The following is a 21,292-nucleotide window of genomic DNA, read 5'->3' as shown; positions in this document are numbered from 1 at the left end:
AGAGCAAGGGGGGCGCGGCCCCAGAGTCGGGGGCGGGGAGGGTCGCGGGTTCCCTGGGGGAGCGCGACCTGGCGCCCCAGGGGCCGCGGGCCCCGTGTGCATCTCCAAGCGCGCAGGGCAGCCCTTCCCACCCCCGGGAGCAGCGGCCCTGGGCCGCCGCCGCCGCCGCGCGGGGTGGGGGCAGCAGGCGCAGAGGCCGGGCTGCTCGGAGGGAGCAAGCTGTGAGTGGCATCTGCCCCCCCTCCTCGGCCCCTCCCCCCGCACCCCCTCCGGATGGTGAGGCGAGAGCGCGGCGCGGGGCGCACTCGGGGGGTGGCGCCGCCGGAGCGGGCTCCCCTATGGACGAGCAGAGCCCGCTGTCTCCCAAGGCCAACGCGTTCAGTATCGCCTCTCTGATCGCAGCGGCGGCCGAGCGCGCCGGCCGGGAGGCCGCCCCGGGCCTGGCCAAGGCAGCGGCCGCAGGAACTGGCGGCCCCCAGCAGAGGATGCATTTCAGCACCGTCACCAGGGACATGGAAGGTAAGGGCGGCCCGGCCCGGTCCGGCCGCACCCCCTGCTCCCGCCGGCTCCCTTAGGGTGGGGGGTTCTCGCTCCCTCCGGGTGAGGGGCCCAGCAGTGTTGGGCGCCCTGCCGGCTTCCCCTGACCCAGCCCAGCCGTTCGGGCAGAGGCTCGCGCTCCGGTCTCCGATTATTCGAGGCTGGAAGAGGGAAGTGGGGGGGGGGGGGCACCGGCCGTCTGGCCTTGGGGCCGTGTAGACGCGGCCGATGATTAGAAAAGGGAGGAAGGCCGAAGTGGAGCCCTAGCAGGCAAGCCCGGGGCGGACGGAGGAGAGGGAGAGTGGAAGCCCCCAGGGCTCGGGGCTTGGGACGCTCCCCCCACCCCCCACCCCCACTTCCAGCCTCCACGGGGAGTCAGACAGGATTTCGGAACAAGGACTTTTAATTGAGAACGACACAGAACCCCGCTGGGGCACTCGGGAGGCTGCTCCGTTTGGGAAGTCGTGGCTTCCACGGCCCGGCCAGGTTCCCACCAGCCGGCCGGAGGCGGTTCGGGCCCCCGGGCCCCCCGGGCTACGCTCGCTGCTTCCCAAACCCGCAGAGATGCCTGCGGAGGCAGGAGAGATGAGGCGGCTCCCTGGAGGAAGAGATAGCGAGGCTGTCAGTCAGTGAATCAGCCGGCCGGCCAGCCAGGCAGGCACATCAACAGGGATCTGAGAGGCAGAGGCACAGGAAAACAAGCAGCTTGGGGGGGGGGTCACAAAGAAGAGGGGGGGGGTGCAGAAAGGAGGAGGGGAGGAAAGAAAGAGGAAGAGGGGCAAAGAGCTGAGGAGAATGAGAAAGAAGCCGAGGGGGCAAGAGAAGAGACCGAAAAGGAGGAGAGACAGAGGCAGAGTTTACGAGAAAGAATGGACGGGGACGGGGAAGAGCGCAGGGCAAAAAGAAAGGGAAAGACGTGAAATTCTGCAAAGAAGGAAATAAAATCCGGGCAGAGAAAGCGAAGACGGGGAAGAAAAGGGGAAGGAAAAGGAAAGAGGAAGAAAGAAAGAAAGAAAGAGGCGAAAGGAAGAAACTGAAAGAAATAGAGGAGAACAGGAGAGAGACAAGAGAGAAATACAAGACGAGGAGACAAGGGAAAAGAAAGAAGATAGAGGAAAAAGAAACAAGGAAAGATAGAAAGGAAGAAAAAAGAGAGGAAAAAGTCCAGATGAAAGGAAAGTCAGCAAGGAGGGAAAGACTTGTAAGAAGAAAAAAGAGAGAAAGTGGGGAGCAAGATACAAAGAAAAAGAGAGAGGGAAGGTGGGAGGAATGAAAAACAAGAAGGAGGCCAGGAGAAAAAAAGGTGACTGAGAGAAAAGAGATGTTAAAGAAGAGAGGAGAGAGGGAGAAACAGGGAGAGAGAGAGAGAGAGAGAGAGAGATGAAGAGGAAGGAACCCCCCTCACTCCCAAGCTGGGCCCCAGGTCTGGGTCGCGGGCGTGAGTTAGAGGGGAGGTCAGAGTGGACAGAGAGAACGAGGACGAGCCTCAGGTCTGAGGGGATCTCTCTCCGGTTAATGTCCTCTGCGTGTGCAGAGCTCCGCAGGGAAACCGAGAGGAGGAGCAGAAGACCTAGGCTCGGCAGGCAGGGCTGGGAGAGAGGAGCCCGGGGATCCCATTGTCTGAACCCCGGGCTGGGGCCGGGCCGTCAGGGCCCGGGTGGCGAGAGGGGGGAGGGGAGGGGGCGGGGACAGAGGGCGGGAAGGGAGGGGAGGGCTTAGGCCGGGAGGGGGCGGGGTGGGGCCCCGCGGGGCGCCCAGGGTGCCCCGGGCAGCGCCGGGCAAGGGCGCGCGGGGCTGTCAATCAGGGCGCGGGGCCGCGGGCGCGTTTACCTGCGGCGCTTTACCTCCGGGAGCGCTCGGAACCGGTCCGGTGGCGGCCGGGTGGGGAGGCCGAGGGAGTAGATAAGACGCGCTGCAGCGGCAGCGGCGGCGGCGGCAGCGGGGCGGCTCGAGCTCTTGAGAGCCAGGGCGGAAGCCGGAGCCGCAGCCAGAGCCGAGCCGAGCAGGAGCTGCAGCCGGGCTGGCCCCAGGCTCACGGGCGCGGGCGATGCGCGGGCGGCAGCGCCCAGGAGGCAGCGGGCGGGGGAGCCACCAGTAGGCGGGCGGGGTGGGTGGGGAGGTGGGGAGGGGGCGGCGCTCCGGGCCGGCTCAGCTCGGCCCCAACCTCGGCCCCGGCGCAGCGCCGCCGGCTCCCGCAGGCCCGGGCCATGATCTCCACCATCTCGAGCCCGTGGCTCACGCAGCTCTCCCACTTGTGCGATGTTACAGCCTTCACCGCCAGCAGCCTGAGCAGCCTCAGCGCCCCGGGGGGCTACCACCTCGCGCCCTCCCCGGCCGGGGACCCCTACGGCCAGCACGAGCCGCCTCCTCGCTACGATCCCTGCGCAGCCGCCGCCGCTGCCGCCGCTGCCGCGCCGCCCCACGGCTACCCTTTCGCGGCCCCCGGCGGCGGCGGCAGCGGCGGCCCCAACGCTCCGGCCCCCGGCGGCGGCGGCGGTGAGCCCGATGGAGCCGGGGCCAGCTGTGCCTCGGCCGGGCCGGGCCCGGGGGCCGTCGCCAGCAAGGCGCCCGTCAAGAAGAACCCCAAGGTGGCCAACGTGAGCGTGCAGCTGGAGATGAAGGCGCTCTGGGACGAATTCAACCAGCTGGGCACCGAGATGATCGTCACCAAAGCCGGCAGGTCAGCGCCTTCCCCCGCCTCCCCTCCCCCCCGCGGCTCCTTCTCCCTCTCTCCGGCTCTCCCCTGGCTCCTTGCTCTCCACGTGGCCGCTGGTCCCGAGCCGAGGACGGCCGCCGGCCCCACTGCCCCGGGCTGTTTAAGGGCTTCAGCCGGGCTCAGTTTACAGACGGGGAAACCGAGGCTGAGCGGAGCGTGGCCCCGAGTGTGTGTGTGTGTGTGTGTGTGTGTGTGTGTGTGTGTAGGGGAGGGGATCCCTCTGGGGCTGCTGGAGTCAGAGAGGGGGTCCTCTTCCCGTCACCCCCCAACCGCCCCCCGTTTTTAAAAGCAAAGCAAAGCAGCCGAGGGAGGGGCACTTCCCCCCCTCTGCCCTCTCTCCATCCAGTGAGGGGCTGAGGCGCGGGCTAGCGGGCCGGAGCTCCTTCCTTGCACCTGGGATTGGGCTGCTACTGAGGCTCGGGTCCCAGTCCCGGCTCGGGCATCCTGCGCGGTGCCAGGGGAGCGACGCCGGCTCCTGATCCCGGCTCGGCCGACAGGGTCCGGGGCTCCGCTCTGTCGGCATCCCGGCCCAGAGGCGGTGAGGGGACGTCTCCCGAGTGTGGCCGAGAGCCACCTCCCGGGAGAGCTTCGGCGAGGGGAGAGCTCCTTGGCCGCCGTCTGTCCTCTCTGCCTCCCAGCCTCCCTGGCCCCCGAGGGAAATGCAGGCAGGCTAGGGAGCTCGAGGGCCCTCTCAAGGTTCCTAATAGTGGTCGCCGGGAGCCCGACACCCACTTCTGTCCGGGCCGGGCCTAGGCCGAGACACCGCAGCCTCGCCGCCGCCGAGGGCCCCATTTCCAGCCGGGCAGACGGAGGCTTAGAGTGGGCCCAAGGGCCAAGGGCGAGCCCCCAGGGCAGGAGCAGGTCCGGGAAGGGAGGCCCAGCGAGTTCCCAAGGCCTTTCGGGGCGAGGCTGGCTGGCTGGAGCTCGGGAAGGCTGGGAGCGTGTGTGGGAGCAGTGGCAGGTTCTGTCTGCAGGCCCAGGGGAGGCCTAGTGGAGCAGCAAAGCCCAATTTCAGCGGAGAGCCCCGTGCCGCTGCCTTGCCCTCTGGAGCCTTCTTAGGTGAAGGAAGGGCAGGGAGGCCGGCGCTTACTTTGTGCGGGGAGAGGGCGGCTTCCCCGCCCCAGCAGACAGCGGGGAAAGAGAGCCGGCGGAGGAGAATCCCAGGGAGGGCAGGCAGGGCTGGGGGACGCACCCCCTGCCCGGGACAGGCAGACAGGCAGCCCGCCGAACAAAGACGAGGGCCCGACGGCAGGCGGCCCGGGGAGCCAGGGGCAAAGGAGGCAGGAGGGCGGCGAGAGGGCCCAGAGAGCCGAGAGCCAGGCGAGGGAACAAGTCCTGCCACGCAACTGTATTTGACCAGCAGACAAAGGCGTGTGTTTGGGTTGTGTCTAATGTACACACTGAGGCGCGCACAAATTCCGCCTCAGACACAACAAAACGAAACTGCCGGCTTCCCTCTGGGCTCCGCTCTCGCTCTCTCGCCTCCTCCGCCTGAGAACGGAGGCCGCCGCGGCGCTGGGGGGCGGGACGCCTCCTTCCCTCCCTCTGCAGCCACTCCAGATTCCCACCCGGCCGGAGGTGAGAGCCGGGGGCTGCCCAGGGCGGCCGAGAGAGGGGAGAGGGGAGCCCGCAGCAGGGCCGGAGGAGTCCTGGGGCGCCGGGGAGGCCGTTCAGAACCCGGGTTAGCTGATGCCTCCGTTGGCCGCCCTTGGGCGCCGGCGGGGGATTTGTTGAGGGGTGTGAGAGGGTACTCCCGAGTCTTCAGCCCAGCGCCCAGGGAGCCGCGGGAAGGGTGGTCGGCCGGAGGACGAGAGGGGAGCTGAGCCCGGTCGGGGAGGCCCAGGGAGACTCAGTGGAGCAGCCCGGATCCGGGGAGGGAGCAGCTGGGGCGGAAGAAACGGCGAGGCGGAGGATCCCCGCAGCCAAGAGTTCGGGGCTCAGCGGCAGGGGTCCCGGCCTCCAAACCCGGCTCCTGCGCTCTCCTGCTCTCGGCCTGCCTCGCCGGTTTCTTTCAGCTGGCCAAGTGGGCCCCGAAGTCCGCGGCTGGCTCCCCGGCTCCCTAACGGCTTTGCCGCCCCGGGAGGAATGGGAAGGATCCCTGCTACTCTTAGGCCGGCCCTCCCTAGCGGCCCAGAGCTGCCGCCTGCCCTTGGTGCCTAGTCCTCCCGGAGCCCAGAGACGGCTTCCAGGCCAGGCTGGGGAAAGCGAGCTCTCCTCCACCCAAGCCACTGACCCGCTGCGAGAAAAAGACAGTGAGGTCCTCGAGGTGCCCCCGCCGCGGAGGACAGGGAGCCCGGTTCAGACGGGCTCCCGGGCTGGGTGGCCCCCGTGCCCGAGCCTAGCAGGCTCCACTTCCTTTCGCTGGGGCTCAGTTTCCTCTTTCTGTCAAAGGCCTGAGTCGCCCTCCTTTATCTCTGATCTAAGAAAAACTTCCGACCCCGGGTGGCGGGCTTCCACCTCGGAGGACACTGGAGCAGCAGCTGTCAGCTCCAGACCCCGCCGGCCACGTCTCCACAGGAAACCAAAGCGAATAATTAAGACAATTCTCCAAGCGAAAACCGCTTTGGCTAGAAATGCTGGGGAAGCCAGGCGGCCAGAGGCAGCGGGGCTTGCCTGGAACGGTTGCAGTATTCGGGCCTGCCTTTCTCGGCCGAGGCTCCGAGGGTGGCCTTGTCCCCCCACATAGGCCGAGGGGGTGTCACCCGGAAGCAATTGGCTGGGGGGAGGCCGAGGGCCCTCACTTCTCGAAGTGGGGAATAAAGTGTAGACACGTGTGGGAGGAAGCCGGGAAACCCGGGTCCCCAGAAGGCAGCGAGGATCCCGGAGCGGCCTGGAGTCCTCGCCAGCTGACTCGGCCTCCCGGAGGCCTGGGCTCCGGGGCCTGCTGAGGGATCCAAATCAAGTGGCTCTTGGGAGAGAGCCGGGGCGGTAAGGGTAGTGCGAGAGTGAGAGGAGGGGAGACCCGAGACAATCAGCCCGAAAATCGGAGCACTCGTCGGGCCCATTTTCCAGAGGGTTTCCGAAGCAATTGTTTTGGGGGCTCGGGGTCCCAGGGAGCCGGCTCGTTCGTTGCCTCGGCGTCCGGTTTCGCTTTCCCAGAGAAACTCGAGCTTAGAAACGAGTTATTGCGTTTTAAAACAGAATTTTGGACTTGCCTGGATGCGATTTATTGACTTGCATCTTGCCGGTGTAGACCGGGGCTTAGGGGAAAACGGAGAATTAGGGAAGGGCAAGGGCCAGAGGGAACGGGAAGTGTGAGAGACAATAGCAGTGGAGCCCGGGGGAAGGGGAAGGCTGGGAGGCCGAGGAACGGCCAGGTGACCGACCGAGGCAGAGGCCAGGAGACAAAGGCAGGCCCCGGAGAGGCCCTGGGACCAGGGGGATCCCGAAGCAGAGACAGGACCGAGGCGCACCCGGGGCAGAGCGAGCAGGGAGACAAAGCCGGACCCGAGAGAACTCTTCCCCGAGCGCCGCCGAATTCGTTGAGGGGACACAAAGGGCAGAGACTGAGAGCCCGGCTGAGAACAGCGCCCGAGCCCCAGAGGAGGGAGCTTCGGGGAAGAGCCAGGCCGGGATCTCGTAGGGACTCTGGGGCAGAGGCAGGAGCCCTCGGCGGAGGGGCCAGGGCCGAGAGTCGCTCCCGGAAATGAAGGCCCCTTCCCGGGCTGGCCCGCACTGACCCGCGCGCCTCTCCCCCGCAGGCGCATGTTCCCCACTTTCCAGGTGAAGATTTTCGGCATGGACCCCATGGCCGACTACATGCTGCTCATGGACTTCGTGCCGGTGGACGACAAGCGGTACCGGTGAGTGCGTGCCCTTGGCGGGGAGGGCGCGGGAGCCGGCCGTTTGCGGAGGGTGGGACAGGTGTCAGCAGGGTCTGTGTGTGCGCGTGTGCGTGCTGGGGGGCTCTGGGGGGGCAGCGTGGGAGAGGCTCGTCCCTCAGGGGGGGAGTCTCCGGGGCTTTATTGGCCTGCGCTTTGCCCCACGAAGCGGGGATGTTCTGGCCTTTCCCTCTCGTTCCCCTTCCTCCCCCAGCCCCGGGTGGCTGTTTCCCCCTTGCCCAGCTCGTGCCTGCCTGTCCCTGCGAGCTTTCCGGGAGGGCGCAGCGTCTCTAAGGGCGCCTCTCCGCAGTTTTCGTTGTGCATTTGTCCTCCGAGTGTGAGTCGGCGGGTTTCGTCCCGCCGGGCTCTTCGCACTCCTCTGGACAAAGCAGAGACCAGACGGCTTTTTGGTGTTTGGCTTGGTGGACTTGGCAGTAAGGGAGACCCTCGGCGCCCCGTCTCCAGCGCCTCGATTTCGTTGGCTTTCCCCCCGGAGGTGTCACTCCCGTGTGTGTGTGTGTGTGTGTGTGTGTGTGTGGTTCCCGTGTGCTTGGTTCCCGGCGTGCGTTTGTGTCTCCAGGAGAAGCGCAGCCTTGACCTTTCCCCGAGGGGAGGGAGTTCTCCCTCTGCCCCAAATCTGCGGGGCGGGCTGGCGGGCGGGCATTCACCTGCAGGCGCTTCTGCGGTGCCCGGCTTTGGGGCTGAGAAAGAAGACGCTGATTAATGGTTGTTAATAGCGCCGGGGAAATTAACCAGGCCAGCAAGGCAGCCACGCAGATTGCGAGGTGGCTCCTGCAGCCGGGCCCTGCCCCGGGCTCCAAGGTCACCCGACGTGGACTAGCCCTCCTTGTGGACTGGCGCTTAGCAGCCCACGCACAGGCTGGCTCCCGCAGACTCTGCCCAGGGCCGTCCACACGCACACGCACGCACACATACACACTCCGCAAGGGAAGATGGGTAAGGAAGGGCTCCTTGCTCAGTCCCAGTGCAGTCCCTGGTCCTCTGGGAAATCAGCCTCCCTACGGGCGCTGCACTCACTTCACTCCAATTGGCTTAGTGTTCTGTCTTCACACACCTTCGCTCAGACGCACACTCACACTCGCTGAGGCATGGGAGTGGGAGGGCCACACTGGCTCTCTGTTAGCTACTCAAGGTCCTCCAACATGACCTTTAGGGAGTAAGTACGCTCTTCTTCACACATACAGGCCGAGATACACACACACACATGCACACACACACCCCTCAGTGCCCTGGTCCCCCCCTCTCGCCTGCCTCTCGGGCTCTCTCTCCTCCCGAAGCAAAGTTGAAAACGGAGGCAATTACCCGGATAATTAAAGCAATAAACCCATTTGCCTCAATTACCGGGTGGAAGAGATGGCGACCTCCGGGTTCTCGCCTGCGCTGCGTGTTCAGACACACGAAAAGCCTGGGGAAGGTGGGGCCAGCGCAGGAGTAGATTGGGGCCTCGAACCTACTCAGGCAACCCAGCAATTAATAGCAATTAATAATGCTAATGGAGGACACGCCCAGCCCTTTGTCCCGGCGGCCTTCACTGGGGCTCTGGCGCCTACAAAGAGACACGCCCGCCTCAGCGCCTGGGTCCTCGGCTCCCACCCCAGGGTGCCTGCCCCCTCCCCCGCTTGTTGTTGGGGTCTAGGAGAGCCTCGGAGCCAGAGAAAAGGCCGGCAAGCGCATTTCACTGAGCCCCGCTCGGTGACAATTTCCAGGCGGGGAAACTGAGCCCCACAGAGTCTGGGTCTCGGCCCCGAACGAAATCCCCACCGGGGTTCCTTCCATTCCAGCAAGGCTGTTTTGTTGGGCGGAGGTTGTTTGTTCTTTTCCCCGCGGGGAGGAAGTGGGGACTTTGTCCACCTCGCCAGAGGCCCGGAGAGCGAAATGAGGAGCGGGCAGCGACTAGAGCTGCCCCGGAGGCTCTCCTTGGGCCCCACTTCGCCTGACGCGGGGAGCCTGGTTCCGGGGAAGGTCTGAGGAGAGGGGAGAACCTCCCGGCCTGCAAAGAAAGCGGCCTCAGAGCTGGAGGCGAGCCGCGGGCAGCCCCGACTCTGCCCCTGCCGACCTGAAGGGAAGAGAGAGTCCGGGCTTATTCTGCCTGCCAGCTTTTAATTCAGTGGGTGTTCTAAGGGCCTCCAGCGCCCATGCTCTATGTCAGGCGAATCCCCTCCCCGCTCTGGGCCTCAGTTTCCTCCCGATGGCCACGGAGGGCCCGAATGTTCTGCTCTGACATTTTCTGTTCTTCCCGCTCAGAAAGTCTGTTCTCGGATTTCTGGGAGCTCTCTGGTTCTGGGTTCGAGTTCCCTCCCCTGTTTCCCCACCTCTGACCCACTGTGCTTCTGTGACTCCAGGTACGCCTTCCACAGCTCGTCGTGGCTTGTGGCGGGCAAGGCTGACCCTGCCACCCCCGGCCGGGTCCACTACCACCCGGACTCCCCGGCCAAGGGCGCCCAGTGGATGAAGCAGATCGTGTCCTTCGACAAGCTCAAACTCACCAACAACCTGCTGGATGACAACGGCCACGTGAGTGCCCCCTTCCCTCCCCTGGGGGCTTGGTGCCGGGCAGGTGGGGGAACGTCCAAGCGGAGGAGGGGCCGGTGGTGTTTCTGTGTCCGGATGGCTAGGCTGGAGGGCTTCTAGACTTCCCCGGCCGATCTAGGGGCGGCTGAACACTGGAATGGCAATATTTAGACTCCTGTCTCGGAGCTGTCATGGGAAAAGGGCCCTGGAAATCGGAAAAGGCTCCACGCAGGCCGTCCTGGGGGGATCACTCCTCCTCCTGGGGGAGGGGAGCGGAGAAGGGCAGGCCGGGACAGCAACCGCCGCCCTACTGTTCCTTCTCCTTCCCTGTTCTGCCCACCATAGACCTGAGCTCGCTCCACCGAATAAAATGGCGCTTTGGCACCAGAGCAAGCAGCCAGGGCCAGAGCAGACAGAGGCTTAGAGCTGAAGTCTGGAGGAAGTGGGTGCAAATCCCGCCCCATGGGTGACCCTGGGCAAGTCGTTTCATCTCCGTTTGTTTGTCTGGAAAATGAGGGGGATAACAGTGACTCCCTAACAGGGCTCTTGTGAGCAGGATCCAAGGAGAACCCTGGTAGGGTGGTCGGCCGAGTTTAAAGCCCTCCACGGACTAGACCAGCGCACACCAGCGGCTCCGCAAGCGGCAGCCTTAGGGAGGTGCCTGGGCCGCAGAGCCTCCGGGGAGCTGGAAGTCCCACCAGGCTTCCCGGCCCTGCTTGAGAAGGCCAGTCTTAGCCGAGCTGCTCCTGCGGCAAAAGCAGCTCTTATTATTATGGGATTGTGGTGGGGGGAGGGGGGACTGAGATCGGTCAGAGAAGGTCCGCGGCTACCCCACGAGGCTTGACTCCCCTCCCCCCTCCCAGCTATGCCTCCAATTAGTTTGTCCTTGGAAAAGCCTTTTAATGTGTGTGTGTGTGTACACTATTATACATATATGTGGAGAGGGACAGAGAGAGAGACAGAGAGGGAGAGAGAGAGGGGAGAGTGGGGGGAGAGAGGGAGAGAGAGACAGAGACAAAGAGAGGGAGGAGAGACAGAGAGAGAAAGAGAGCGGGAGGGGAGAGAGACAGACAGTGAGAGACAGAGAGACAGAGAGACAAAGAGATGGACAGAGAGACAGAGGGAGGAGAGAGAGGGGAGAGTGGGGGGAGAGAGGGAGAGAGAGGGAGAGAGAGGGAGGGAGAGAGGAGAGAGAGACAGAGACAAAGAGAGGGAGGAGAGACAGAGAGAGAAAGAGAGAGGGAGGGGAGAGAGACAGACAGTGAGAGACAGAGAGACAGAGAGACAAAGAGATGGACAGAGAGACAGAGAGGGAGGAGAGAGACAGAGAGAGAAAAGGAGAGAGAAAGAGACAGACAGAGGGGAGGAGAGAAAGACAAAGAGAGGGACAGAGAGGGAAGGAAAGAGAGACAGAGACAATACATTAATCCTGGCCTGGAAATAAAGCCTGCTCGTCCTCCGACCCAAGGAAATAAGTAATTTGGTTGGAGGTGGGATTTCATCGGAGGCGCGCTGGTAAAGCCTCACATTCAGCTCTCGGTGGGGGTGGGCGGTGTGAACTCCCCAGGACGGGCTTTCGGAGGTGATGGGTGTTATTGGCGTTTTCATGGTCGGTTTTAAAAACCTGGACAATCCCCAGAACAGTCCATCAAGGCGGTTTTGTAGCTCTAGCGATTTGCGAAGTGTAAACTTTCATCCTGAAAGTTTAACGATCAGCCCATCTGTGCGGAGAGTGGTGGGCTTTCTGGGTGATGTTTCTGAGGGGGGAATGTCTCTCGCGATGACATTTTTTCGTTTCCAGCGACGTTTCCCCCGAAGCCGGGATGGGAACACCAAGGGCGCTGCGGTAGAAGGCTGTTTGGGACAGCCTCTCAAGCAGTTCTCTCAAACTGGGGAAACTGAGGCCCAGAGAGGCGAGGGTCTGAGTGACTGCAGGGGCCTCTCGGAGCCAGGCTCAGAGTGCAGTTTCCTGGCTCCTTCTGGAGGACTCGGCAGGGGATGGGATCTTCCCACCGCTTTACCCCTCGGGCTGCCGCTTCATTTTGCTCCCTTCTCTTTCGTTCGCTTCTTCGCCGCCTCACAGGCCAGTGTGGGGAGCTCTGGACCATCGGTGTCCCCCCCCCCCAAGAGCAGAGAGCGCAGTTTGGGGCGCAGCTTAGGGGAGGCGGGCTGGGAAGGAAGACCCGCAGGTTTCGGGGAGTTGGGGGGATGGAGGGACGAGCTCACCCGCTGCCCTGGCCTCTCCCCACCCGCTTGGTCCGGGGAAGTGCGTGGCCGCTCTGTCCCTGGTCCAGGGCCGGACCGCACCGGTTAGGGCCCAGAGGGGAGGGGAGGAGCTCAGGCCCAAATGCTCTCCCTCCCGCCTCCGGGGCCGGAACTCAGTGGCAGCCCTCTAGCTCGGGTGCGTCCTCCGGCCGAGGCTTGTTTCTGCCGGCCGGTCTCCCAGGGAAGCCGAGAGGACACAAGTCACACCCCCAGGGACAGGAGAGAGCCGAGATGGGAACCCGCTCGAATTCCTCCATATTTGTTTGCATCACCCCCTCCCGGCCACCCGGCTGCTTTGGCTTCTGCCTCAGTGTTTCCAGAGCTGAGAGGCCCCCCAGGCGGGGCACATCCCCGGGAGGATTCATCAGGAGCTTCCTTCCTTCCTCTCTCTTCCTTCACGTCTAGGAATGCCTTCTCTGAAATTCTTCCCTTCCCTGTAGGCAGATCTGACAGGCAGAGGCAGGAGCTGAATTGTGGATTAATTTCGTGATTCTGGGTTTGGTGGCTGAGGACCTGGGTTCAAATCCTTAATATCCTATCAGTGTGACTGTGGGAAAGTCATCTAACCACCCCGAGGGTCCGTGTCTTCAGCTGTAAAACGGGGGAGTTGAATTAGATGGTCTCTAAAGTCCCTTCCAGCCCTTCCTCGTTTTATGGGAAACTGAGGCTCGGAAGAGAAATGTCCCAAAGGTACGATTTGAACCCAGGTTCCTCCCTAGGGATTCTGAGTCCCGCACGCCACCCCTCCAAAGGCTTGTCGCTGGGGGATCGGAGGGAGGCCTTCGGGAAGCCCGCCTCGGCCAGCGCCCGGAGCCTCCCGCTGGCCTCCCCGCCGAAGTCTGACCCACGGTTCCTTTTGCCATCCAGATCATCTTGAACTCCATGCACAGATACCAGCCCCGCTTCCACGTGGTCTACGTGGACCCTCGCAAGGACAGCGAGAAGTACGCGGAGGAGAACTTCAAAACCTTCGTGTTCGAGGAGACCCGCTTCACGGCGGTCACCGCCTACCAGAACCACAGGGTGAGGAGCCCTGCGAGCCATCGCGCCGCCGCCGCCGCCTCCCGGGCTCTCGGGCTGGGGGTGGATTCGCCCAGGGAGCCCAAGCTGCTGCGCCGGCGGGCAGCGGGGCAGCTTAGGGCAGGGGAGGCGGAAGGAGCTCCTCTAGTCCGCCGCCGCCGAACAGCGTCTCCCTCCCTCCTTGCTGCTCCTCCAGGGAGGGGCCTCGGGCGGGGATCTTCTCCCTGGGGGAGATGCGGGGGGAGAGGCGGCCGGAGCAGGCTGGCTCGGACCTATTCGCAGGCTGTCCTAGTTCTCCCTCCCTCCCCAGGGTCGAGGGACGGGAGGAGAGAGCCGAACCAGCTTGGGACTGCTCGTAGACGAGGCCCCGGCTCTGCTCCGTCCCCAGGCAGTCATACAAGAGTCGTTTCTTTCGGAATTCAGAGCAGTCCTAGCCGGGTGACCCTAGGCAAGTCACGAGCCCCGTCTGCCCAGCCCTGGCCCCTTTCTCTTAGAGCTGGGACTCGGGGAGGATAGAAGGGTTCGAAAACGAAAATCCAAAATCCCGAGCAGCTGGCTTGGAGGGGCTGCGGCCGCCAGGCTCCCCAGAAGGGCGCTAGAAGGGGGAGAGGACCGGCCGGGGCCGCGCGCTCCCCCGTCTCCTTCCGCCGTAAATCGCCCCTCGCCGGGGCCTCCCTGGCAGGTGTGGCCCTGCGAGGTCCTTTGGCCCAAGCCGATCCGCCCCCTCAGCCTTAGCTCGAAGCGCAGCCTCTCCTTCCCTTGGGTCTCGGCGGCTGGGGCTGGCACCGGGGCCGGCAGAGAGGAGCCTGAGGCTGGAGGGGAAGGCTTGCTGCGGCCTGTTCAGGGGCTGCCTCCCGGCAGCCTGGGCTGGGAGAGGAAGTAGGGAGCTCAGGACTGGGAGGTGGAAAGGCGAAGAGAGGAGAGGCTCGGACCCGAGCCCAAGACCCGGCCTTCCCCGGGCCCGCGGGCCTCCTGGCTGAGCGTCCCCGGTGGCTCACACACACCTGGGCCAGGCCTGGGGCATTTCCCCAATTCTGGGAGTCCGGGAGGGGAGGCTGAGGAGGCCCGGTGGGCCCGGGAAACCGAGCAAAGATTCCTCGCTGGTTCCCTGGAGGAGGCCCAAAAGCACGCGAAGGAGCAGAGGCCCCTGGCGCGGGAGGCGGGCCAGGGCAGGCCAGGGCAGAGGGCTGGCCCTTTAAGGAGGCAGCCCCGCCCGGGCCTTCTGGGCTGGCCTGGCGGCCCTTGACGGCCGCGGACAGCTGCTTTGTCTCCCTGCTTTCTATCACTTTGACCTCTAAATCTGGAACTGTCACTGCCCGGCTTAAAGTTTGTTTTTCAACCCATTCCGGAAACTCCCAATCACAGGCCTTATCCGCGGATTTGCCGAAGGCCCCCTCCTGCCCCTCCGCCCCGGCCAGGCCATGCCGGCGCATCCAGCGGTGACACTCACGGGGCGCCCTCCCCTCGGTCCCCGCGGCCCCGGCCTTGGGCGGAATTCGGCCTCTCGGCTGTCTGGGTGAACCGGCGCAGTCCCAGAACTCCCCCGCGCGTGGGCTGGTGGGGAGGGTCCGGCTTTGCCAAGCTCCCGTGGCCCCCCAAGCGCTCTCAGGCTGGAGCCAGACGGCCCACACCCTGGTCCACACGCAATTCCTTCTGGGTTATGCGGGAACCATCACAGGCCATAGGGAAGCGGCTCCGCCCTGCGCCCTGCCAGGGAGGCGGGCAAAGCCCTCCGGAGCAGAGACCAGGGGCATTAATTAACAGCCAGGGAAACTGAGGCGAGGGAGGGGCCTGTGGTTGCCCCTCTCCCTGGAAGTCTTAACTCAGGCAGAACCAGGTTCCCATGTCCCTGCCCGAGATGGAAGGGGCCTAGAGGCCAGCCAGGCGAACCCCTCCTCTGGAGGATAAGGAGCTGAGACCCGCAGAGCCTGCGAGTTCCCACTGAAGCCCCGGCTCAGGCACGTCCAGCCCGCAGGACCTGGGACAAACCCCCGGCTTTCTCTGGGCCTCAGTTTCCTTCTCTGTAAAACGAGGTCACATGATCCCTCAGACCCCTTGCCAGAACTCTGCTCGCATTCTCGGACCTTGCGGCACCGGTGGAGGAGGGAGGCTGCTGGGAAGGAGGGAGAGGCCGAAGCTCCCTCCCCGCGCTTCATTTCTCCCCTTTCTCCCCTGCCAAGATCACGCAGCTCAAGATCGCTAGCAACCCCTTCGCCAAAGGCTTTCGGGACTGCGACCCGGAGGACTGGTGAGTGCCCTCCCTCTCCCCCCTCCCCCCTAGCCCGCGGGGCCTGAGCGGAGCCCAGCCCGCTGACTTCCGGCTGGCCCTTGTCTCCCGCCGCAGGCCTCGCACCCACCGGCCGGGCGCCCTGCCTCTCATGAGCGCCTTCGCCCGCTCGCGGAACCCAGTGGCCTCGCCCGCCCAGCAGAACGGGACTGAGAAAGGTAGGCTTCCTCTTCCCTCCCCTCCCCAGCCTCTCTCCCCTGGCCTGGGCCGCGCTTTCCTCCTCGGGACTTTTCTACTTCCCTCCGCAACCCCCCCGCCCCCACTACAGGGGCTCTAGACCCCTCCAGGAGGGGGACACGGGGGCGAGGAGGTTGGTGGAATGGATGGGAAAAGCCTCGAATTCGGCCCGAAAACGCGACCCTCGAAACAGTGATTTGGGGCAAATCCCTCCCCTTCTCAGCCCTATGCCAGCCGCTCAATTATCCGATGCCTTCTGGCTTCTAAAGCGCTTTGCTCAGAGCCCTGGACAGCTCCCGTGGGGAGTGTCAAGAGTTGGCATCTGAACCCAGAAATCCTCAGTCTCTTCCTACCACTCCTCAGCTGCCTCAGTTTCCCCTTGAGTAAAGTCAAGAGGGCTGCCGGGCTCAATGATCTCCTTCCAGCCTTTAGCCTGCTGGTGCTGTTGCCCGGCCCTGAGGTCACAGCGTGCGGTAGTCTCCCCAAAGCGCCTTTCCCCCGCCTCCTGGGGCGTCTGTGGCCGCTGTGCTTTGCGCCTGCGCAGAGCTGGAGGGCGGGCGAGCGGGCGAGTTGCTTTTTCCATGAGCTGAGCAGGAGTGCTCGCTGGGCCCGCTCCCATCAGGAGGGCAGCACAAATTGTAGGGATGTCCGGCGTGTGTGCACTTGTCAGTCAGTCCGGGCTAGAGAATGGCCACGTGCGCCTGCCCAGGGCCCAGGCCGGGGGAGCTCTGCCGGGAACCCCCTTTCAGCCTTGCTTCCCGCCCCAGGCGGAAAGGCCTGGGGAGGCTGAGAGCCTAGGGGAGGGGGGCTAAAGGGGGAGGACCGGAGGCTCCGGACTGAGGGGCTGCCCTGGCGTTGCTCCAGGCTGGGCTTAGGGAGAGAATCCTAGCTGGAGACGGGGCGCCCTGGGGGGCTCCGGACCCGGGAGCGGAGACTTCTGGCGGGGGGTGGGGAGCGCTGGCTGAGGATGGTGGGGCGAAGGAGGCAGACATGGGGCTCCCAGCTGTGGAGTGGCTGTCCGGAGGTGGGGGCGCCCTGGCGGGCAGGGTAGGAAGAGGCTCCGGGCCAAGGACTCCTGGCAGCCCGGGGTGGACTGGGGAGGAGAGGGGGAAGGCCGACTTGGGGCTGAGGCTGGGAAGCGCGGCCTGGAGTCAGGGCGCAGCGGGGACGCCGTCCTCCCAGCCGAGCATCCCGAGCTGCCCATTCGCTTTGCAGACGCTGCCGAGAGCCGCAGGGAGTATGAGCGGGAAGCCAGCGGGACCCCCCTGCACGCCGATCCGGCCCACCAGCAGCTCATGTCCCGGGTGTTGAGCCCAGCGCTGCCCGTCCCGGGCGCCGGAGGCCTGATGCCGATCCCGGCCACTGCGGGGGGCAGGCCGAGCCCTCCGCACCACGAACTGCGCCTGGAGGCGCCCAGCGCCTCGGAGCCCCTGCACCATCACCCCTACAAGTACCCGGCGGCCGCCGCGGCCGCGGCCGCCGCCTACGACCATTACCTCGGGGCCAAGAGCCGGCCGGCGCCCTACCCCCTGCCCAGCATCCGGGGGCACGGCTACCCGCACCCTCACCACCACCACCACCATCACCACCACGTGAACCCCGCGGCCGCGGCCGCAGCGGCGGCCGCCAACATGTACTCCTCGGCCGGAGCTCCGGGCAACTACGACTATGGGCCAAGATAACCCGCCTGCGCCGCCCCGGCCCGGCCAGCCGAGATCCCTCCGCCCTCGGCCCCCAGCCCACCCCCACCCCGAGCTCGACTGGCGCGCCTGGGGCCACTCTCCAGCCCTGGAGTCCACTCCCTCCTAAGGGGGCCTCGGATCTCCCTGGCCAGCACCCCTCCGTCCATCCGGGGCCCGCCCCGCTGGACATCCATCCAGGCGGGCTCCTTCCTGGCCCCAGCGTCGGTCTAGCCCAGCCCAGCCCAGCCCAGCCCAGCCCAGCCCAGCCCCAGCTCCCGCCCCCAGGCCGCAGATGGTGTGCCGCATGCTGTGTGCGCTCCCTCCGCTCCATAGCGTGTGTCTGTCCGCGGAGGGGCTTTTGTGCTGAAGTGGGAACGTTGCCATTTTGAGATGATGGTTTTTGCCTGCCCCCCCCCCCCCAAGCCCTTCTCCCGGGCCCCCTCGGCCCTCGCCTCCTTTCCCCAGCCGCCTGGGGAGCCAGCTCTGAGCCGTCCTTCTCTCTCCTCCCAAGTCCTGGGGCTCCAGCTCTTCCCCTGGCACGCTGTGTCCTGAGGTCCTCGCTCAGCCTTGGCTGCCCCCGCCACTGTGGATTGGCCCTCCACCACTGGGGAAGGGGCGGGGCGCTTTGGAGCGGCACTATGGGGCAAGTAGGACCTCGGGCCAGGAGGCAGGGGCAGCGTAATGAGGGAAACTGAGGTCCAGAAAGGAAAAAAGAGCCCCTCCCCATGTGATAGGGCAAACCCGACGCCTACAGAGCTGAGAGAACCCCTTTTTACAAAGGGGGGAAACTGAGGCCAAGAGAGCTTAGAGATTCTCTGGTCCACTTGCTCCCCCTAGGTGCCAGGCCCTGTGCTAGGTTGGGGGCGGGGATGCAAAAAGAGGCAAAAGGCAGCCCCCGCCCTCTAGGAGCTCACAGTCTAATAGGGGAGACAACGAGCAACAAGCTACTGACAGAATATTTTGGAGATAATTCATCTATTCCCTTTTTACAGAGGAGGAAACTGAGGCCTGGAGATCTCCGAGTCTCCAGTCCATCTGTCTCCCTTTACAGAGAAGGCTTTTTTCATTCACCAGGCCTTAAAGGTCCACTTGCTCCGTGTCTGGTGAAAGTAAACCGTTTGCCCTCCAGGCGCTTCTATTCTAAAAGCGGCTGCCCCGGTCAGCAGGGGGAGGTTGTGGCAGAGCCCGGCTTCAGAAGCTAGCTGTCCTGTCACCCAGGGATCTCTGAAGGATGCACCCCGGGCAAGCCAAGAAGTCCTGGAGCTGGAAGGGACCTTGGGGACCATTTAAGTCCAAATTCCTCTCTGTGCCACCCAGGACAAGTGGTTTTGAGGACCTGCTGTGCCAGGGACCTCACTACCTGTGGTGCAGCCCATTCCATTTTCTCGGGTCTCTCCGGCCTGGTGTGATTTATGCCCACGGGGAGCTCTGCTGGCAGGATTAGATCTGAATTGAGGAGAAAGGCCCCAGTTTGGTGGATGGGGTTCGAGCCAAAGCTGGAAGGGCTCCGGGGCTTCCGTGCAACTGGGAACTCCCTGGGCGAAGCAGATAGACTCAGAGAGGGAGAAGAGGCAGGTTCGACCCAGGCCTTCTCACTCCAAACCCAGTATTGCCTCCTCTGTTCCAGGAGGCCCTTCCTCGGGCCTCAGTTTACTCCTCTGTCAGAAGGGCCCTCTCCAAATGAATTCTCTTTGGACTGTGATTTGGGGGGCTCTTCCGGGGTACCGGCAGCTCCATCCTCACCGGTTGGGAAGAGTCCAGAGATGCTCTCCACCAATGACTTGCTTGTTGAAAGAGGAGGAGCCCGGTCAGGGCTTGCCCTTGGCTAGGCTGCCCTGTGGTCAGCGCCTCCCCTTCCCCAGGCCACAGGGCAGGACTTGGGGCTCCCCAGGCTCCCCGCCCCCTCCCACACGTGTGCTGGCTCTCCCAGGCGTGGATTTTCTTTGATTTTTGTTGTTGTTGCAGTGGATTGTGGAACTGTTCGTGTCTGACAAAAGCCCCCTCCAGCCCCTGTCCCTCCCCCGGCTCCGGCCTTGCCATGGATCGATCGCTCTGTTCCTTGTCCACAGATTAGTGCCAAAGCTTTGGGTCAAACGTTTAATGAAGTTCTATTTATTTTTCTCCCAGAGATGATGCAGCCCCGCCCCCTCTTCCTGGGTAGTTGCCGCGTAAGGAAAGGCAAGTGACCCCCGAGGCATATCTGCAACGGTGTAGATACTGTAGATATGTGTAGATACGTGTAGATAACACACCGCTACCTGCAATTGACAATATCGGACATGGACGCTCAGAACCTGCTTCCGCTTCCGTTTTTCTTTCGTGGCCACCCAGAGCGGCCCCTGCGCTGGGGGCGGGGGGAGGGGGCTCCACGGGGCGAAGGGGGGAGGGAGGAGGAGCGGCTCGGGGCTTCGGGCCTTCGCCGGGGTACTTCTTCCTAGCAGGGCGGGAGGAGCTCACTGAGCCCCCCGACCCTTGCCCCGGCTGCCCTGGGACCGGCTCGGATGCGCGCGGGCCTCGAAGAAGCGCTTTGCGGAGTTCCCGGCCCCTGGCCTGGGCAGTGGCCAGCGGCCGAAGAGCAGCGCCCTCTAGGGGGCAGGCCCCACCTCGCAGCAGCCCTGGGGCAGGCTGGCACCCAGCGGGCCGAGGCGGGTTGCCGGCTCCCTCGGGTCCTCGGAGGATCCTCCAGCCCCTCCCACCTCAGGATGGCCGCTCCTGCCGGAGCTCACGGCCCTCCCTGGACCCCGGACACAGCCGGGAGCCGCAATGGCCGTCGTTAGCCCTACAGCTCCGGCCGGGACTCCGCACCAGGGGCGGCTTCCCGCGGCTTCTGGCCCTGGGGGAATCCCGAACTGGCCCAGAGCAGAAGGCCAAGGGGACCCTCCGCCCGGCCTCTCCTGGCGCCACCGCGACTTCCCCACCCAACAAGAGCCCTGGCCCGGGCTAAGCACCCTGAGCAGAAACGGAAGGAGACTGCGGCAGGCTGTCTCCGCAGTCGCCAAAGGGCTGGATAGGAAAAGCCCTCGTGCTGTGGCATCTCCTCGAACTCTGCGCCCAGCCCCGGGGTGCTCCACTTACTTGTAGACTCTCCGGGCTGGGAGGAAGCCTAGAGCAGGGGGTGTCAGGGCTGGGAGGGAGCCTAGAACAGGGGGTGCCAGGGCTAAGAGGGGCCTAGAACAGGGGATGTCAGGGCTGGGAGGGAGCCTAGAACAGGGGGTGTCAGGGCTAAGAGGGGCCTAGAACAGGGGGTGTCAGGACTGGGAGGGAGCCTAGAACAGGGGTGTCAGGGCTGGGAGAGAATCTAGAACAGGGGTTGTGGGGGCTAGGAGAGAATCTAGAACAGGGGGTGTCAGGACTGGGAGGGAGCCTAGAACAGGGGTGTCAGGGCTGGGAGAGAATCTAGAACAGGGGTTGTGGGGGCTAGGAGAGAATCTAGAACAGGAGGTGTCAGAGGAGTGAGGGAGCCTAGAACAGGAGGTGTCAGGGCTAGGAGGGGCCTAAAACAGGGGGTGTCAGGGCTGGAAGAATCTTGGAGGTCACTTAAAGTGCTCTCCCCCTTTCAGAGAAGAGGGAAATGAGGCCCAGTGAGGGCCAGAGCCCTGTCCAGTGCTTTGCACCAATCCATGGTCAAGCATCACCTCCCAGCCCCAGGGATGCACTGTGGGCAGCTGCCTGCTGGCTTCCGTTTGTGACCTCCCTACCCTGTGTAAAGGGGAGTGAGGGGGGGCACAGCCTGTTCCTCCAGGGGAGGGAGCAGCTGAGGCAGCTCCCCCCTAGGGGCGGGGCCTGGATAACGAGCCACCCCAAAGCCCCTGCCTGGAAGAGAGCAGGGACCTGGAACTTAGCAGTTAGCCTCCCCAGGGGGAGGGCTTCAGGTCACATGGCCATGGAGGGAGCCGGAGTCTAAGCCCCTTAGGCTGATTTTTTCTTAACGCCCCCAGCCAGAATTCATCCAGCTAGGGGCTCCTCCACAGAGTGAGGCCAGAAATCAAATCTTAGAATGGATACTAAGCATTGGCTCCAAAGCAGAAGACTAGGAAGGGCTAGGCAGTTGGGGGGCCAAGTGACTTGTCCAGGGTCACACAGCCAGGAAGTGTCTGAGGCCACATTTGAACCCAGGACCTCCCATCTCTAGGCCTGGCTCTCCATCCCCTGAATGGCTCCCCTCCGCCCCCTCTCCCATTATTCTTTAGTGAAGTCTGACATCATGAAAACGAGAGCATCCCGGGACAGTAGAGAAAGGAATTGCTCCCTTCCA

The 21,292-nt window shown here is 64.3% G+C and overlaps 1 protein-coding gene across 1 annotated transcript; it reads left to right on the top strand.

Annotated features, from left to right (window-relative positions):
* The first annotated feature begins 269 nt into the window (after positions 1-269).
* TBX1 (T-box transcription factor 1) lies at positions 270-19,334 on the top strand. Its single transcript, XM_056821403.1, has 8 exons — positions 270-519; positions 2,806-3,217; positions 6,955-7,056; positions 9,438-9,609; positions 12,739-12,894; positions 15,072-15,139; positions 15,236-15,336; positions 16,571-19,334. Exons 1-8 carry the CDS (start codon positions 339-341, stop codon positions 17,035-17,037), a joined length of 1,659 nt encoding a protein of 552 aa, XP_056677381.1. The 5' UTR covers positions 270-338; the 3' UTR covers positions 17,038-19,334.
* The last annotated feature ends 1,958 nt before the right edge of the window (positions 19,335-21,292 follow it).

The sequence above is a fragment of the Monodelphis domestica genome, chromosome 3 (genome assembly GCF_027887165.1).
Source record: "Monodelphis domestica isolate mMonDom1 chromosome 3, mMonDom1.pri, whole genome shotgun sequence".
NCBI classification, from domain to species: Eukaryota; Metazoa; Chordata; class Mammalia; order Didelphimorphia; family Didelphidae; genus Monodelphis; species Monodelphis domestica.
Note: the sequence above shows the minus strand (reverse complement) of the source record. Positions and strands in the feature narration are given on the sequence as shown.

What these genes read in the sequence shown, in the direction of transcription:
- TBX1 (XM_056821403.1), top strand. Translation starts at nt 339, where the DNA reads ATGGACGAGCAGAGCCCGCTGTCTCCCAAGGCCAACGCGTTCAGTATC. An exon ending in ATCGTCACCAAAGCCGGCAG is followed by an intron (nt 3,218 to 6,954) that starts GTCAGCGCCTTC and finishes TCTCCCCCGCAG; the next exon opens with GCGCATGTTCCCCACTTTCC. An exon ending in CCGCCTACCAGAACCACAGG is followed by an intron (nt 12,895 to 15,071) that starts GTGAGGAGCCCT and finishes TCCCCTGCCAAG; the next exon opens with ATCACGCAGCTCAAGATCGC.